This window comes from Pelodiscus sinensis, chromosome W, assembly GCF_052426305.1.
Source record: "Pelodiscus sinensis isolate ZL-2025 chromosome W, ASM5242630v1, whole genome shotgun sequence".
Classification (NCBI taxonomy): domain Eukaryota; kingdom Metazoa; phylum Chordata; order Testudines; family Trionychidae; genus Pelodiscus; species Pelodiscus sinensis.
This window is the reverse complement of record NC_143084.1, coordinates 8,661,427-8,680,593: the sequence shown is the minus strand read 5'-3', so window position 1 is coordinate 8,680,593 and position 19,167 is coordinate 8,661,427. Positions and strand designations below refer to the sequence as shown.

Below are 19,167 nucleotides of genomic sequence, written 5' to 3'. Positions count from 1 at the left end.
CGACTGGAGGGTCTGCAGGGATTCCTCCTCAGACCAGAGCTCAAGGAGAGTCTTAAAATCTCTGGTCCTGACCATGCCAGTGCCCGCCATTTGGTGCCCCTGGGTGGGTCCTCAATTGTTTCCCTGGAAGAGGCAGGGGGGGTTTGGGGCTGAGACATGGATGGGTCACACTGTGACAGGAAGAGCCGTGTGGTCTGGCTGGCTTCCTGACACAAATGGCTGGCCGGGTGCCTGTGCCTTTAAAACATGGCTGCAAACAGGAACAATAAAGGTGCAAGGAATGTAGATGGAGTGTCCACCAGGGCTTTTTCCTGGAGGCCTTTTTTTCAGAAAATACTGACTCCCCCGCGTCCACACATGCCTTTTTTTTTGAAAGATCTCTTTTGAAAAAGGCGTTCTTCCTCGTAAAATGAGGTTTACCGCCATCGAAAAAAGCGCCATGTTCTTTCGATTTAATTTCGAAAGAACGCGGTGGCAGTCTAGACGCAGGTGAAGTTTTTTTAGAAAAAAGGTTACTTTTTAAAAAAAAAACTCTGTAGTCTAGACACACCCTTAGAGAAGAGGCAGGCTCCTGGAATATATACAAAGGATAATAAAGGGTTATTGTGGATATTGGTTTTGATTGGAAGTATTATCTACTATTCTATGGCAGCTTATATGGTCAATCTATTTAACCTTTACACATAGTAAGTCTTATGCTCTAAAGCTAAGGATAACCTTAAAATTTTAAAGACAATGTAGACCATCGGTAACCTATGAACCACAGCAATATTTTTGAGAAACAGTGATATATATTAGTAACCAATCACAGTAAGCTACTGACAGGGCTCATGAGACTTGATTGGATGGTTGACAGGGAAGGGATTCAGACCTGTCTTAATAGTTTTTGTACAAATGTAGTCTATATCAATTATGGGTGTAATTTTCTGTTTTGTTAAAAACATTGTTCAAGTGGTATAACCACTAGTGCAGGCCTGGGCAAAATACGGCCCAGGGGCCGAATCCAGCCCACCAAGCCACCAGATCTGGCCTGTGGACTCAGCAGGGAGCCACAGGGAGACCCTTGACCACTTTCCAAAATCATGGAGTGCGCCCCCCCCCAAAAATTATTGCCCACCCCTACACTAGCAGGATGCAAATATACTGATATAGCTTACTCTTTTCAATATACATGAATATGCTATACTAAACTGCATGCTGTGCCTCAGCTATACTGGTTTGCAACCTGTTTACTTAAATCAGCACAGAAAATGTGTGCAAACAATTCGTCAGATGGGTATAGGCAATCATACTTTACAAAAAAAGACCCCAGTGGTGATAGTTTTTATTTATGCTGTAATTTAAGTCTCCTTTAGTTAGTCACTAAATGCACAAGTTTACAGTACTATACCCTGGTAATTCTCAAATTTCTACAGCTAAAAATGATCCTTGCATGTTGTCCCTCAGCAATCCTCAAATGCACTCCATAGTTACATACTTCCACATACCGAGGATCAAATTGCTTAACAGAAGTGGGGATGTAAAGCCCCCCCCCCCCCCATTTTGCAGATGAAGAACTGAAGCAGAGAGAAATGTGATGACTTCCCCAAGCTCAAGAAGTGAATCAGGAGTTTATTTAAAAAAAAAAATCAGATTCTTGACGGCCAATCCCCTCCTCTAACAAGTAGTAGGCACTGATTTCAGTACTCACCTACAGATTCATCTTTACACACTTCAACTTTAGCCTTAACTTGTCCTAAGGGTCCTGGTGCTGCATCACACCCTGAAGGCTCTCTCTCATCTAAAGGCCCAGAATCAGCAGCAATAGAGTCCGGCTCCTCTGTTTGGCAGTCCAGATCCGAAGACTTATATATGTGCTTTATAGGTGATACTTCCCCATTTGGGGTTATGTCGTTGTTTTGTTCCCTTTCCTCATTGTCCTTCATGTTCTTATAATGCAGACAAGGAATGCTACTCAAGGGAGGATCATGTTTCTGTAAGTACAATTATACAAGAATGTATAAGTTTAGAGAAAATGAAATTAAAAAAGATTAATCTAGTCAGTTTCAAGATGCATTGGAAGTAGTTGTGATACTAGAAATCTACACTAACCCTCTTCCTGAATCCCCCTGACATTTTTAAAGTCAGATTTTAAGTGCTCCTTTCCCCACTGCTGCTCTATGCAGAATGCAAGTAAATAAAAAAGGGTAACTAAAGGAAAAGAGAAACAATAAAACGGACTATAAAATGCTGTCAAATGAACCAACAGTTGCAGGCAGTGTTGTTATGATCATGTCTGTTCCAGAATATTAGACAAAAGGCAGGTGAAGTACTATCTGAAATTCAGTGTTGATAAATGAAAAGTAATGCACACTGAAAAACATAATCACAAATTTTATATAAATAAAATGATGAGTCTAAATTAGCTTTTAACACTCAAGAAAGATGCTGGAGTCATTGTGGATCGTTCTCTGAAAAAATTCACTCAGTATCCCATGGCGGTCAAAAAAACCAGCAATGTTGGGAATCATTAAGAAAGGGATAGATAATAAGATAGAAAATACCATTATAAATGCATGGTACAGCCACATCTTGAATACTGAGTGCAGATGTAGTCACCTGTGACGGGGCGAACAGGCCCGGCACTGCAGGGCCGGGAGTAGCCCAGGCCCAGCTGGCAGAGAGGGCCCCGCCCTTCCGGCCCTGCTGGGCATGCTCCCAGCAGAGACCAGGTATAAAGGCAGAGGGAGCCCAGCAGGCAAGAGGACAGCTGGGGGAGGGAGGAGACCTGGCTAGTGTTTTTCCAGCTGCTGGGACCAGAGCTGCTGCCAGTGCTGGACCCTGACACCAAGGAAGCGGACCCTGACTCCAGAAGACCAGAACGTACCCACAACCCCAGCAGGTACTGCCTCAGAGGCCAATGGGCCCCCGGGGAACCGGGGCGTGGTAGGAAGCAGCCCAGGGCAGGGGAGACAAAGTTTGGCTTGGCGTGTATCGGCCGGATTCCCCACCGAGCCGGCAGGAGCCACAGACCCTGCCTAAAGGGCCCTGGGCTGGGACCTGGTGGAGAGGGAGGGCCTGGGTCCCCCTACCACGCAGGCCCCCCCTGGATAACCAGGCCTGGGGCCAGGAGAGGCTCCTCAGAGGGACTAGGCCTTTGATACTGTATACCCCCGGATAGAGGGGCCTGAACTTGTGGGGACTTTAGGGGTGTGGTATAGGCCTGGACTGAGATGCAGGTCAGTATAAGGGGGTCAGCAGCCCCTGTCAGGGGTGTACCCCCTGACATAACCCCATCTCAAAGATATTGCAAGGGGAAAAGGAACAAAAAAGGGCCACAAAAATGATTAGGGGTAAAGAACAGCTTCCATCTGAGCAGAGATAAATAAGACTGGGTATGTCTGCACTACCACCCTAGTTCGAACTAGGGTGGTTAATGTAGTCAACTGAAGTTGCAAATGAAGCCTGGGATTTAAATATCCTGGGCTTCATTTGCATCTTGCCAGGCGCCGCCATTTTTAAATCCCCGTTAGTTCGGACTCCATGCCTGCGGCTACATGCGGCACGGAGTAGGTAGTTTGAATTAGGCTTTCTAATTCGAACTACCGTTACTCCTCATAGAACGAGGTGTACCGGTAGTTCGGATTAGAAAGCCTAATTCGAACTACCTACTCCGTGCCGCGTGTAGCTGCGGGGCACGGAGTCTGAACTACTGCGGATTTAAAAATGGTGGCACCCGGCAAGATGCAAATGAAGCCCGGGATATTTAAATCCCGGGCTTCATTTGCAACTTTGGTTGACTACATTAACCACCCTAGTTCGAACTAGGGTGGTAGTGTAGACATACCCACAGGGACTTAGCTTGGAAAAGAGACAACTAAGGAGGAATATGATAGCGGGCTATAAAATCATGACCGGTGTGGAGAAGTGTAACACAAGAACTGGTGTCACCAAATGAAATAGACAGCAGATTTTAAACAAACAAAACAAAGTATTTTTTCACACAAAGCAGTCAACCTGTGGAACTTTGTCAGAGAATACTGTGAAAGCCAAGATTATTACAGAGTTCAAAAAAGAATTGAATAACTTCGTGAAGGATAGGTCTATCAATGGTTATGATAAACCATGCTCTGATGTGTCCCTAGCCTCTGTTGCCAAAAGCTGGGAATGGGCAATGAGGTATGAATCACTTGATGGATTACCTGCTCTGTACATTCCCTCAAGTGCCTGGCACTGGTCACTGTCAGAACACAGATACTAAGGTAGATGGACCATTGGTCTGACCCAGTATGGCTGCTGTTATACTCTTATTGGATAAACTTCTGTTAGTACAAGGCTTGTATCGCTCTCCAGCAGAAGTTGGTCCAATAATATGCAGTACTTTATTCAAACTAAAACAGATAAGAAAGTTTCTTATAACTTTCAGTACAATTACATAATTCCACTTAGGTGCCTATACTTCACCTATCCCCAGGGCACCCTAGCTCTTTAAAAAAATAGGTATAGCTATGTTTTTTTTCCCCCATTCCCTCTCCAGAACAGAATAAAGCTTTGATTTTAAAAAAAAAAAAATTAGGTTGAACAATAAAAGTTTTGTTAAATTACAAATCAATATGGGTATGTCTACACAGCAAAGTTATTTCGAAATAACTTTACCAGTGTCTACACAGCCAAACCGCTATTTCGAAATTAAATCAAAATAGTGGAGGGCTTATTTCGAAATTGGTAAACCTCATTCCACGAGGAATAGCACCAATTTCGAAATTGCTATTTCAAAATAAGTGCGGTGTAGACACTTATTTAGAAATAGGGGGCCTCCAGCCCTTCCCAGGGTGCCCTGGTGGCCACTCTGGGGGCCACTCTGGGCACAACCAAGAAAACTCCTCTCCCACTCCCCGGAGCCCTTAAAGGGATAGACTTTGGCCACAGTGCCTGTGCCAGCTCCAAGTCTGCCAGCCCAGAGCCAGCAGTTGCTGCACCTGACCCAGTGGCCCCAGCATGAGCCAGCCCTCCACTGCTCCCCAGGACCAGTCTACCAGCTCCCAGAAGCCTTCCAGGGGCTGGAAAAGGCGGGCACCTGCCTGGTCCAGTGCGGAGATCAGGGACCTTATTCAGGTTTGGGGGGATGCCTCCAACATCCATGATCTCCGCACTAAACAGAGGAACACAACCGTCTACATGCGGATGGCTGCCAGCCTGGCCACCAAAGGCCACATGTGAACCCAGGAGCAGGTTCGCATGAAAATAAAGTAGCTGCAGCAGGCATATGCCAGAGCCACAGGGGGCAGCTCCCAACCAGGGGCAGACCCAGACCCCTGCCCCTATTTTGATGCTGTGGACCACATCCTGGGGGGCAGGACAGTCCGTGCCCCTCAGGTGGTCATCGACCCTGGGGCAGAGCTTGCTGCCTCCTGCTGTTCCAGCCCCTGCTGCCTCTTCCCCTCCCGCTTCTTCCTCCCCACACCCAGGGATGCTGAGGCACTCACTCCCGTGGTGCTGGGAGACAGTTGGGCTGGCGAGACCCCCAACCCTGAGCCATGAGCTTCTCCTCCCCCTGGCTCCCCCTGCCAGCTCCCTCCTCCCACCCTCCCCTCTCTCACCTTCTTTCCCCAGTCTCACCTCAGTTTCATTCCCCCCCACCCCAGTTTTGTTCAATAAAGAGGATTTGTTGTAATGAACATGTGTCTTTTATTGTACAGCAGGAAGGGGGGTTAGGGAGGGGTAAGTGGAAGGACGTGAGGGAGGAATGAGGCCCAAGTCCCCAGTGGGGCACACCAGGGAGACTGTTACTGCCTGCAAAATGTGCTGCCAGGCTCGCAGCAACAGGTCCAGGAGAAGCACCAGAGTGCCCAGGGGCGGCTCCGGCTCCATGTTGCAGAGTGCTGTGGTGTCCTGAGTGAGGGCAACCAGAGCACGCAGAGACAAAATGCTTTACTGTCCCTCAGCGAGGTAGGCAAGCAAGCAGGGAAACCTTAGAACTGGCTATCCAGGGGTGTCCCTTTAAGCACAGTTCTCATATCTTGTGTAGCTCCTGACCTGATGCCCTGCCAGAACTGGTTCCAGACGGCCTTAAATGTGATTTAGCATCCTATCACTGTGGACGTGCTATTTCGAAATGCATTTTGTGTCTAGAAGCGTTACTTCGAAATAAGCTATTTTGAAATAACGCTGTAGTGTAGACATACCCTATATTTACAAAACTTAAGATATGCTTTCAGATAATTCAGTGAATGTTTCGATTTAAACGAGTGGTATTAAGGTAAATTCAAGTTTTGCAGACAGCTATTGTAATCTGTGGGAGTTCTGCTGCAGATCATGGGTGCATCTGACAAAGTGGGTCTTTGCCCACGAAAGCTTATGCTCCAATAAATCTGTTAAGTCTATAAGGTGCCATAGGACTTCTTGTCGCTTTTGCAGATTCAGACTAACACGGCTACTCCTCTGATACTTGACACTTTATTGAATAGACATGGGCAAAGCACTCGAAAAAGAAACTAGTTGAAATAAGATGTTAACACTACAGGGAAGTTTGTTGCCTAATACTTTTAGGTAATGCAAATATTAAAATTATAATTAGCAGCTTAGACTCCTACCCTTATGCTTCCTGTTCCCAAGAAATAAGGTCTGGACCAGGTAACAACTCTGGATTCTCTGTGCAGATATACAGGAATGCCTGAGTTATGGAATGTCATGATCCATCCATCAGGTAATGGTTCCGTAGGAGGACGGCCACGACCTTTATGAAAGGAAACAGACAAATTCATGTAGTGTGTTCATGATTTGAAAAATTAATTTCTGATTCTATATCCTGAGAACATTCTTCCACCTGAAACCTCATTACAAAACTTAGAAAGGTTATAGGTACACGCGGCCCCCCCCCCCGCCCCGCCCATGGATTTTATTTCATTTTGTTTACATCTAAAAAACAAAACAAAAAATTAATAAGAATAGGATATACTTGTAAACTGTTAGATCGAAACCACTGAATTTGGAAATATCTATCTATACACACACACACACACACACACACACACACAGGGCTTGCCAAGCAGCGGCGAGCCCTGCTCGCCAGCTGCGCAGTTCGGCATGCTGTGCATGTGCAGACCATGCTGTGCGGCTGTGCCAGCTTGTAATGTACTCGCCATGGGTGAGTAGATTACACTAATTGTTGAGTCCTGTATGTGTGTGTGTATATATACATATAGAAAAAGTATGGTAATACAGATTTAATACAAATTAAATCATTTTAATTAATTAGGTCAGTGCTATTTCCCTCTTATTTATAGTGACAAGCCAGTATGTAATCTAATGAAGCCCCAAAGAGTCGCCAATATACCTTGTGGAAAGCTATGAAATATTCTCTTAAGAGGGTTTTATTTTTCACTGAAGAGTTCTGCTCGCTTTCTCTCACACATGTAAAAGGGCAGACTTCAGAAAGCCCTTGACTCTCTGAAGTTTTTGTTTCAAGCAGCCAGCATCAGCCAAACACACAGGCTCAAGTCAAGGTTTTCCAGCTCATTCCTACTGGACCAAGAGGCATCACATATCTAACACAATATTTACTATATCAACTATGAAATATGGACTTCATACTTCTCTCTCACACACAGACACATACACCACTGCCTTACCAGTCGTTTCTGGCTCTTTCATCTGGCCTCTCTCCTACAGCACTGCAATCACTAAGCTGTTTCACCTCAACCTTCCTAAACATTATGCTTTTCACACTCCTTCCCCCACTTCACTTTCCTCCTCTCACACTCTCACTTCTCTCTCTCAAGCCAACAAAACTATACCCCACTCCCATTCCTCCAGACACTTCAACACTGAATACCAACTCTACATCGTCACCATTTTTGCTTGTACACTGTCACTTTCCCTTGCCTTGTGTGTCCTTTTATGTTGTAAGCACTTTGGGGCAAAGTATCCCTTCTTGTGTTTGTACAGCGCCCAGTAATTTGAATGCTATCACATACCACCAACCACAATACTACACCCATTCTACGTACCCCCATCTAGGTGAATGAAGGCAGGTGGTCATTGTAGCCATGACTGAGCCTAATTTAAAATTCCAGGTTTTTTTTTTTTTGCCCAGTTAACCTCAATAGATACTCTTAAAATGGTTATTTCTGCAGCTATCTGTAAAGGGTCCTTAGTCGGGGGGGAGGCACCGCTCACTCCCTAGAGTGCCCACCAGTATGTAAGGCATGTTTCAGCCTGGGCAAGCAACAGCCCCTACGGCCCAGCCCGGGGTCAGGGTGCCAGGCAAGGGGGGAACACAAATAGTTCAATGGTCACAGAAGGCTCAGCCCTGGGTCCGGGTGCTAGGCAATAGGGGTTCAGTCATTTAAAGTTCTGGCCGGGGTCCAGCCAAGCAAGGGTCGGGTCTCCTCACTCCCAGAGAGCCGACAAGAGCAGGGGGTTTGGCCCCACAGGAGGAACCTGCCACCCAAAGGTAGTGGTGGCAGGGTGGGAATGCAGGCCCACCCACTCCACTGCGTCCCGGCCCAGGGCCCTAATAGTGGAGGTCTTGCAGCCACTAGGTCGGCAGGGATCCAGGCCGTTCCATGCCGACTAGGTCGAGGGTCCGCAGGGGTCCAGGCCACAACGCGCTGCCCACCAGACCTCCATCTCCTAGCCTGTCACTGCGGGAGCCTTGGGTCGGCTGCCCAGCTCTGACTGAGCCCGCAGCTCTTATAGTCCTAGACCCGCCCTCTGGCTTCCTGTTGGCGGGGCCAGGCGTGGCTAGGTCCGCCTGCCAAGGGGTCATAGAGGGCGCTTCCTCTTCCGGGTCAGCGGTTGGCTATGTTGCTGTCCCGGGCTCATTACACTATCAAAGAGTAATAGGAATCTCACCTGCAGTCAAGACACAACCCAAACATGATTTCATCCTACAAGCTTGCATACTGAGATCAGCTACCTTTTTATGAAGGTGACAGCTCCAAACAATATTAGGGAAAATTCTTATGCTCACACTGAAGGCAGTATGGTCTCACTCATTCCTACCTTGAAAGCCACATAATGAACTATGCAAGCTGAAGGTTAGGATAATGTTTTGTTTTTGTTTTTAATATATAATGTGAAACGTATTCTCAATATTAGGGTATACGTTTAAAGGGACATTGTTAAGGGCCCAAAAGCAAGCTATTCCGCTGCGTCAGAAAGATAGAAAATATGGCAAAAGACCGCCTTGGCTTAACCACGAGATCTTGCATGATCTAAAAATAAAAAAGGAGTCCTATCAAAAATGGAAAGTAGGACAAATTACAAAGGATGTATATAGGCAAAGAGCACAGGAATGCAGGGGCAAGATTAGAAAGGCAAAGGCACAAAATGAGCTCAAACTAGCTACGGGAATAAAGGGAAACAAGAAGACTTTTTATAAATACATTAGAAGCAAGAGGAAGACCAAGGACAGGGTAGGCTCAGTGAGGAGGGAGAAACAGTAACAGGAAACTTGGAACTGGCAGAGATGCTTAATGACTTCTTTGTTTCGGTCTTCACCAAGAATGCTAGTGGGAAGTGGATAGGTTTAGAAGATAAAATAAAAAAAGAACATGTTAAAAATCACCTAGAAACATTAGATGGCTGCAAGTCACCAGGGCCTGATGAAATGCATCCCAGAATACTCAAGGAGCTGATAGCTAGAGGCTCAGATACCTCCTCTATCATCTTTGGAAAATCATGGGAGACAGGACAGATTCCAGAAGACTGGAAAAGGGCAAATATAGTGCCCATTTATAAAAAGGGAAATAAATGGGCACTAGATTTGCCCTTTATAAAAAGGGAAATAAGAACAACCCAGGAAACTACAGACCAGTTAGTTTAACTTCTGTGACAGGGAAGATAATGGAGCAAGTAATTACGGAAATCATCTGTAAACACTTGGAAGGTGGCAAGATGATAGGGAACAGCCAGTATGGATTTGTAAAGAACAAATCATGTCAAACCAATCGGATAGCTTTCTTTGATAGGATAACGAGTCCTGTGGAAAAGGGAGAAGCGGTGGATGTGGTATACCTAGACTTTAGTAAGGCGTTTGATACGGTCTCGCATGATATTCTTATTGATAAACTAGGCAAATACAACTTAGATGGGGCTACTATAAGGTGGGTGCATAACTGGCTGGATAACTGTACTCAGAGAGTAGTTATTAATGGTTCACAATCCTGCTGGAAAGGCATAACAAGTGGGGTTCCGCAGGGGTCTGTTTTGGGGCCGGCTCTGTTCAATATCTTCATCAACAATTTAGATATTGGCATAGAAAGTAAGCTTATTAAGTTTGCAGATGATACCAAACTGGGAGGGGTTGCGACTACTTTGGAGGATAGGGTCATAATTCAAAATGATCTGGACAAATTGGAGAAATGGTCTGAGGTAAACAGGATGAAGTTTAATAAAGACAAATGCAAAGTGCTCCACTTAGGAAGGAACAATCAGTTTCACACACACAGAATGGGAAACGACTGTCTGGGAAGGAGCACGGCAGAAAGGGATCTAGGGGTTATAGTGGACCACAAGCTGAATATGAGTCAGCAGTGTGATGCTGTTGCAAAAAAAGCAAACATGATTCTGGGATGCATTAACAGGTATGTTGTGAGCAAGACACGAGAAGTCATTCTTGCGCTCTACTCTGCGCTGGTTAGGCCTCAGTTGGAGTATTGTGTCCAGCTCTGGGCACCACATTTCAAGAAAGATGTGAAGAAATTGGAGAGGGTCCAGAGAAGAGCAACGAGCATGATTAAAGGTCTAGAGAACGTGACCTATGAGGGAAGGCGGAATGAATTGGGTTTGTTTAGTTTAGAAAAGAGAAGATTGAGGGGAGACATGATAGCCGTTTTCAGGTATCTAAAAGGGTGTCATAAAGAGGAGGGAGAAAACATGTTCATCTTGGCCTCTGAGGATAGAACAAGAAGCAATGGGCTTAAACTGCAGCAAGGGAGGTTTAGGTTGGACATTAGGAAAAAGTTCCTAACTGTCAGGGTAGTCAAACACTGGAATAAATTGCCCAGGGAGGTTGTGGAATCCCCATCTCTGGAGATATTTAAGAGTAGGTTAGATAAATGTCTATCAGGGATGGTCTAGACAGTATTTGGTCCTGCCATGGGGGCAGGGGACTGGACTCGATGACCTCCCAAGGTCCCTTCCAGTCCTAGTATTCTATGATTCTATTAAATGAGTCATTTGTTCATAACTTGCAATTTACACACACACACCCCAAAGCTCTTTGAAAGTCTAAAAATAATTTTAAAACAAAAAAAGTTCAAAACTTCAGCTAGTAAAAGGTAAGCCAAGAAAGTTTAAAATATTTATTCTCTCATAATAAACATAGCAAGGGGCTTCAAATTTTCAATAAATACTTTAATATATATATATATATATACACAAAATAAATTAGCTTTTTAAAAATTCCATTAAAAATCTATTCAAATATTTTATTCAAGGTTGCAAAACTGACAGCTACTCTTTATCTGGCAGTGAGCATCTACTGACAGCCTTAACTTTGTTAGTTAACTCTTCAAGTGTCCTGATGCTTTCACAAAGTTTAACTTTTTTCCCCGTAAGTGATAATAAAGAGAGAAACCCAAAATAAACACCCTAAATCCTTTTGTCAGTAATAAAGCAACTAAAACAATGAAAATCATTAAAATAAACATTTAAAAATAATTATAGGTATTCCTATAAAATACAAAACATAATACTTCTTCTTTAAAATCTTGTAAAAGCTCAAAGAAGGACACCAGCTGGGTGGTTTAAAAACAAAAACCAACCTAGCAAACACACACACAAAAAATCAATGTAAAACAATAAAGCCCAACTATTAAACTCCTATTCAAAATAGGGATGTGAATGGTTATCACCCTTACTGGGTGATGCTTACTACTTACGGTCAACCAGTGGACTGCTCCAGCTCTGTGGGGCCTGGCACAGGCAGGGACACTCCAGCCTGACAGGATCAGCCCCCACCCCAGCTGGGGCCGCCGCCCAACACGTGGCCTCTGGCTCTGGCTGCAGCCCGGGCCACTGGAGAAGCTGCCGCCCAACACGTGGCCCCACCCCAGAGCAGCTGAGTAACCAGTGCATGGCTCTTGGAGGTGGGTGGGAGGCAAATTTTTGTAGAGGGAACCCTGCTCCTGGCTCCCCCACCCCCTGCAGCACACCGGGACTCTCTGATCCTGGAACATCCCTGGTCCTGCCGGACCGTGGATGTTGCTGAACTAGAGAGTTCCAGTTTATAGAGGTGCAACCTGTATGCTCATGACTCATTAAAGGGAACCCACACTCTCAACAACTCTCAAATTTCTCAGAGAGAGCACATAGACAATGGAAAATGTTTGAGCAATGGGGGCGAGTCTCCATGTCACAAGCATGAATATTTCCAACAAGCTGGAAGAAACTATAAAAGAAGGGGGAAATGACATCATAACTTGGCCTCTCTCCCCCCCAACTCAACACCTGGAAACATGTCTGGAAGACAAAGTCTTTGAACTGGGGACAGTGGTCCTGGGCTGGAAGGCCATTCTAGCCTGTGTACTTGAAGATCTGGGACCACTTTGTATAATCTATCAGGATGAGACATTACTTGATTAAAATCCTGTTTATAGAACTCAGATTACCTAAGAATTAAAAGTAAATTTGTGAACAGCTTTGATCTGTATGCTTACTACTTATAATCACTTTAAATCTCCATAGTTATATATCTGGGTGGTTTTTTTTTAATCTAAAAATACAAACCTGCCAGAGGTTTGTAGCTTGCCAACAAAATCAGTGTGAGAGCGCCCAGGTTAGCGGGACAGCAGGTTCAGCAGTCCAGTCCAGGTTGCAGCTAGAGAACCCTGTCACATCTCTAAATCCATAGAATAAAATTTCACATTACAGAGACTTGGAACACAAAAAATGTCAAACATTAAATTCTGAAATCTAGAAATTTTGTGGCCATATCCTATGAAGCAAGGCCCTTCAATAGTAAGAACCATATCAGTCTGTCTTTACTAAGTTCCTACATTGAATTACCTAGAATTCTACATACACACACACTACAGAAAAAAACAGAGTTGTAATGAAAAGTAATTTACTTTTAAGTACGGTTTTTATTTTGGTCATCATTGGCTGTACACTTGTCTCTCCATCAGATGGATGGTCACTCTCTCCTCCATATTTCTCATCTAGCCTCCTCTTTTTGGGAGCTTGAAGGCCCTCTTCCAGCAGAGCATCCACATCATTGTCAAAATCATCCTGAAAGAGACAGGGTCAGATACCATCCTTCTGTAACTACTACTATCTCTTGCTCTGTCAACAAAGAGTACAAATAATTTCTACATAGTTTGACTATAAAGTTAGATGAAAGATTCCCAATGCCATGGAAAGGAGACTGAAAACCAAGGAGGTACATTTTCATAAGTGGTCACTGGCTCAGCAACTGGTATTTCATGATAGTCTGAGAGGCCTCATTCAGTTGCTACATATACAGGCAGCCCGTAAAGAATCTAAGAAGGCAATATACCATAATACAGAGCTAAATTCAGCACCTTCTAAAGTCTTTTGCTGTATCATTCACAAATTTCACAAATTTTAAATCACCAAAATGCTTACCATAAAGGATACTTTAATTCAATTAATTAAAGTTGTACAAAATTGACAGCATTTTCTTCTGTTGAAGAATTTAAAGCATTTTGGTCTTCAGGACTGCAAGCTCTTAAATGCGGTCTTTATTGCACATCTTTGCACAAATTTTTATAATCACTTGGCAAAAATTATTTACATACCTCATAAGAGTAATTCAAGGTTTCTTCATCCACTTTATCTCTTTGAACGATTGCTTTAGATGTGAACCCTTCTCCTTCATCAATTTCCATCAAATTGTCAGTAAAATCTTCTAACTCATCCAGGATAGCATATTCCACTCTCTTTTCCTGATCAATATCATTTTCATCATCCTTCTTGCCATCATTTTCACCTCCTACACCTACAGCTTTACCACTACTACCACCAAAAGGACAAACATACAAATCCCCATTGACATTATTAATACTAAAATCTGTATCTGGCTTATAATCTTGCTCAGCTCCAGTGTACAGAACTTTTCTGTCTTTGATTTGGCAGCTTTCTGTAAAGCTAACACTAATTTTTACATCTTTAAGTAACTTAAGATCAGGGATGAACTTTCGAACTGAAGGTGCATGACGAGCAGTTCTTGGGCTTTGGTCACTATTGTTAGGGTCTATTATAAGACAAGTTTTGTAGCAAGCAGATCCCTTTGTTAGAAGCTGTGTTCTGCAGACAGCGTGTGTGCCCCTAGCAGGTGTATCTGACTGTCCATCACCACCAGAGCCAACGTCCATTACCTCTGCATCACTGGACGTTTGCAGGGGAGGTGGTGGAGGCTGTTCATTAGGCGGCAGAGGTGGGGGACAAGTATGGTTCTCCACATTCATTTCTCTTGCTGGTTCTTTGGGGAGGGGAGGTACATCTTCAGTTTTCTCCATATTCAAACTGTATCACTACTGTTTTAAAAAACAAGGCTTTGAATAAACGTATATAATCTATATCCTAACATGTACAAGTCCATCAAGATAGGTTTATCATGTTCTATTCAATATGCAACACTGATGATTCAGTTAAGCTGACTACATTGTTCTTTTCATTAATGTAGACAGCTTTCAGAATCACTGTCTCAATTATTGGAAATCACAATGCATTCAGCTTAATAGCTGAAGACTAAGTAGAGTGCATCTTCACTGAATAAGCAGGTCTCCTTTTCTTCTTTCAACCTACAAAAAGAAAAAGATTTGTCACAGAAGAACTTGAAAGGCAACTGTCCCATTCATCAGAGGTGAAAATGGATTTCGTTCCGTTCCACTTCTATTCAATTTCCAACTGGTCGTAATGTTCTTTTTACCAGAATTAAGAGTTTTCATTGCTTCATTGTTTGTGTGCCAGAATCACATTCTGCCAGCACAGTTCTAGGAAAACCAATCATTAATGTGCCATGACCAGCAGGTGCAAAGCACTGATTTTTAAACAGATCAGATAAAAACAGCTGGTGTGGGTATTAAGTATCTTAGTAACAGAGTGCTATCTATAGAACCAAAAGACAATTAGTTTGCAATGTTAAAGCAGGCCAAATGTTAATTCTCCATTATTTGACCATATTCTTAAACTACAGTAGATTATTTTCTTCAGTGTCCAACTCACTATTTGCAATACAGGTTGAACCTCCCAAATCTGGGACTCTCTACTCCGACAACATCCCTGGTCCGGCAAGGCCATGGATGTTGCTGGACCAAAGAGCCTCGGGAAAGCAGGGTCTGCGGAGTCCCACCTGGGCCAGCAGTGGCTAGGCAGGGGAAACCACGGTGTCAGCCAGCCAGAATCTGGGAGCCTCTGTCCTGGCCAGGGAACTCCCGGTATCAGTGGGGTCAGGCGGTCAGAGCACCCCGTCCGGGGAACCCTGAGAACTCCCCAGTGGCAGAGGGGCCATGCAGCGGCCCAGAAGCCCCAGCTGGGGAACTGTGGCAGAAAGGCCAGGCAAAAGCTGGGAGTCCCAGCCCCAGCAGGAGAATCCCTGGTGGCAGCAGGGCCAACCTGGTGGCCCCGGCCAATAAACCCTGGGAAACCCCCCAGCGGCAGCAGATTCAGCGGCAGCCAGGCAGCCCTTTCTGGGAACCCCCTAGGTGCAATGGAGCCAGGCCACAGCAGCGGGGCAGGTGCAGCCGGGGGGCCTGGGGACTGGGAAACCCCGAGGAACCCCCAGTGGTACTGGGGCCAGCAGTGGCTGAACAGGGCTTGAGCGGCCGGGAGGTCCTGGTTGGAGAACCCCTGGTGGCAGCGGGCAGGGAGCCTTGGCCGGGCCAGAGTTAGTGGGGCAACAGCCTAGAGAGCCCCAGGGAGAGGAGCTGGCAGCAGGGCAGCCAGCAGTGTAGCACTGACCTCCTCTGGTCCAGCAAACTCCCTGGTCCGGGACGCCTCAGGTCCCAAGGGTGCTGGACCAAGGAGGTCCATCCTGTATTTAAAAAGAGTAGTTTATATCAGAAATTACTCTCTGGATACTATAACACAGAAAAATTGATCATCTACTAAAAGGTCATGAGTAGAGCTTTTCTAAGTAGGGATACTAGCAGCTGTATGATCTTATATCCATGACTATTACAAGTCACTTGAATTCCTTACACATGGCAGACATTTAGAAATACACACCTTGGACTACAAAAAAGCAGATTTTGACTCCCTCAGAGATCTGATGGGCAGAATCCCCTAGGATGCTAACACGAAGGGGAAAGGAATCCAGGACAGCTGGCAGTATTTTAAAGAAGCCTTATTGAAGGCACAGAAAGAAACCATCCCGACGCGTAGCAAGAGAGGCAAACATGGTAGGAGACCGGATTGGCTTACAGGGGAAATCCTTGGTGAACTTAAGCACAAAAAGGAAGCTTACAAAAAGTGGAAACTTGGACAAATGACCAGGGAGGAGTTTAAAGGTCTAGCTCGAGAATGCCGGGGGGTTATCAGGAAGGCGAAAGTGCAAATGGAATTGCGACTGGCTAAGGATGTGAAGGATAACAAGAAAGGTTTCTACAGGCATGCTGACAAGAAGGTGATCAGAGAGGGTGTGCGGCCCCTAATGGCTGAAGGAGGTAACCTAGTGACAGATGATGTGGGGAAAGCTGAAGTACTCAATGCTTTCTTTGCCTCTGTATTCATGGACAAGGTTGGCTCCTGGACTTGTGCGCTAAGTGACGCAAGATGGGATGAAGATGGACAGCCCGTGGTGGGTAAAGAACAGGTTAGGAACTATTTAGAAAAGCTAGACGTACACAAATCCATGAGCCTGGATTTAGTGCATCCGAGGGTACTGAGGGAGTTGGCAAATGTCATTGAGGAGCCTTTGGCCATTATCTTTGAAAAGTCATGGAGATCGGGAGACATCCCGGATGATTGGAAAAAGGCAAATGTAGTACCCATCTTCAAAAAAGGGAAAAAGGACGATCCAGGGAACTATAGGCCGGTCAGTCTTACCTCGGTTCCTGGAAAAATCATGGAAGGGATCCTTAAGGAATCCATTTTGAGGCACTTGGAAGAGGGGAAAGTGATTAGGAATAGTCAGCATGGATTCACAAAGGGCAAGTCGTGCCTGACCAATCTGATTAGCTTCTATGATGAGGTAACTGGCTCTGTGGATATGGGAAAGTCAGTGGATGTGATACACCTTGACTTTAGCAAGGCTTTTGATACAGTCTCCCACAATATTCTTTGCTGCAAGTTAAGGGAATAAGGATTGACTAAATGGACGGTAAGATGGATAGACAGCTGGCTAGAAAGCCGGGCCCAGCAGGTAGTGATCAACGCCTCGATGTCAGGATGGCGGTCGGTTTCTAGCAGAGTGCCCCAAGGTTCGGTTCTAGGACCGGTTATGTTCAATATCTTTATTAATGACCTGGATGAGGGGATGGATTGCACCCGCAGCAAGTTTGCAGATGACACTAAGCTGGGGGGAGAGGTAGATACGCTTAAGGGCAGAGATAGGGTCCAGAGTGACTTAGACAAATTGGAGGATTGGGCCACAAGAAATCTGATGAGGTTCAACAAGGACAAGTGTACAGTCCTGCACTTGGGACGGAAGACTCCCAAGCATAGTTACAAGCTGGGGACCAACCAGTTAAGTAGTAGTTCTGCAGAAAAGGACCTGAGGGTTACAGTGGATGAGAAGTTGGATATGAGTCAACAGTGTGCCCTTGTAGCCAAGAAGGCTAATAGCATATTAGGTTGCATTAAGAGGAGCACTGCCAGCAGATCCAGAGATGTCATTATTCCCCTTTATTCGGCTCTGGTAAGGCCACATCTGGAGTATTGTGTGCAGTTCTCGCGCCCCCCCCCCCCCCCCCACTACAAAAAGGACGTGGACACATTGGAGAGGGTCCAGCGGAGGGCAGCCAAAATGATTAGGGGGCTGGAGCATATGACTTATGAGGAGAGGCTGAGGGACTTGGGTCTGTTTAGTCTGCAGAAGAGAAGAGTGAGGGGGGATTTGATAGCAGCCTTCAACTTCCTGAAGGGAGGTTCCAAAGAGGATGGAGAAATGCTGTTCTCAGTAGTGACAGATGGCAGAACAAGGAGCAATGGTCTCAAGTTGTGGTGGGAGAGATCCAGGTTGGATATTAGGAAAAACTATTTCACTAGGAGGGTGGTGAAGCACTGGAATGGGTTACCTAGGGAAGTAGTGGATTTAGTTGGGATTGGTCCTGCCTAGAGCAGGGGGCTGGACTTGATGACCTTCTGAGGTCTCTTCCAGCTCTATGGGTCTATGATTCTAAATCCAGATTGCTAAAAGTAAAGTCTTGTAACCATTACTATTAATTTTGAACAGCATCTACTAGCCAAAGTATTTTATATACTTTAGACTGGCACAAGCATTTAATTGCGCTATGTACATTGTCATGGCAAATAGGCTCTTAATACCATTGTACTTGTTTTTCTATAGCATGTGGAGAGAGGGGAGGAGGTTAATTATATTTCAAAAGCGACAAGGAGTCCTGAGACACCTTATAGACTAACAGATGTATTGGAGCAAAAGCTTTTGTGGGCTTTCGTGGGCACGAAAGCTTATGCTCCAATACATCTGTTAGTCCAGTGGTCTCCAACCTTTTTACACCCATGATCACTTTTTAAGTCTCAGAACAGGCGAAGATCTACCGCCCTGCCCCTTCCTTGAAGCCCCGCCCTCTCTATTCTCCTGTCCATCACTTGCTATCCCCAGTCCTTATGCAATATATACAATTAAAATCACATGTTTATAGTGTGACGGCACGTTGGGGGTCCCCTGTCTCCTGCACCCCGGAATGGCACAAACAGACCGCACCAGCCGGTGGAATAGAGGAAGTTTATTGCCTCTCCAGGACACAGCACAGATGTAATCTGGTCACAGAGCTGGGCTAGGATGCATCAGGCCCCCTTGAGATGGGGGAGACTGGGCCCCTAAACTCCAGCCCCTTTCCCTAGGCTGTCTCCTCCATGCTCCCAGACAGCAACTAACCCACCACTCCTCCAGCCCTGCCCCCCAGCCAGGGCAGCATCCACCTTCCTTTGTTCCTCTCCATGGGGGGTGTCTGGTTCAACAAGTTTGGCATCACCTTTGCATAGTGAGGTTTTCCCTGCTGGGTCTTGCTCCAGACAGCAGGGGTCACCACAGCC

General features: G+C 45.3%; 1 protein-coding gene across 2 annotated transcripts in view; it reads right to left on the bottom strand.

Moving 5' to 3' along the window:
* The window catches only part of LOC102445971 (microprocessor complex subunit DGCR8-like), a 139,239-nt gene that overhangs the window by 80,952 nt on the left and 39,120 nt on the right, over nt 1–19,167 (bottom strand). For both annotated transcript variants that reach the window (XM_075914705.2, XM_075914702.2), the window contains exons 2-6: nt 15,910–15,982; nt 13,746–14,750; nt 13,056–13,215; nt 6,573–6,715; nt 1,691–1,973 (exon numbers count right to left, since the gene is read on the bottom strand). In XM_075914705.2, the coding sequence (XP_075770820.2) occupies nt 1,691–1,973; nt 6,573–6,715; nt 13,056–13,215; nt 13,746–14,465 (1,306 nt within the window). In that variant the 5' untranslated portion in view covers nt 14,466–14,750; nt 15,910–15,982. The remainder of the gene's footprint in view (nt 1–1,690; nt 1,974–6,572; nt 6,716–13,055; nt 13,216–13,745; nt 14,751–15,909; nt 15,983–19,167) is intronic.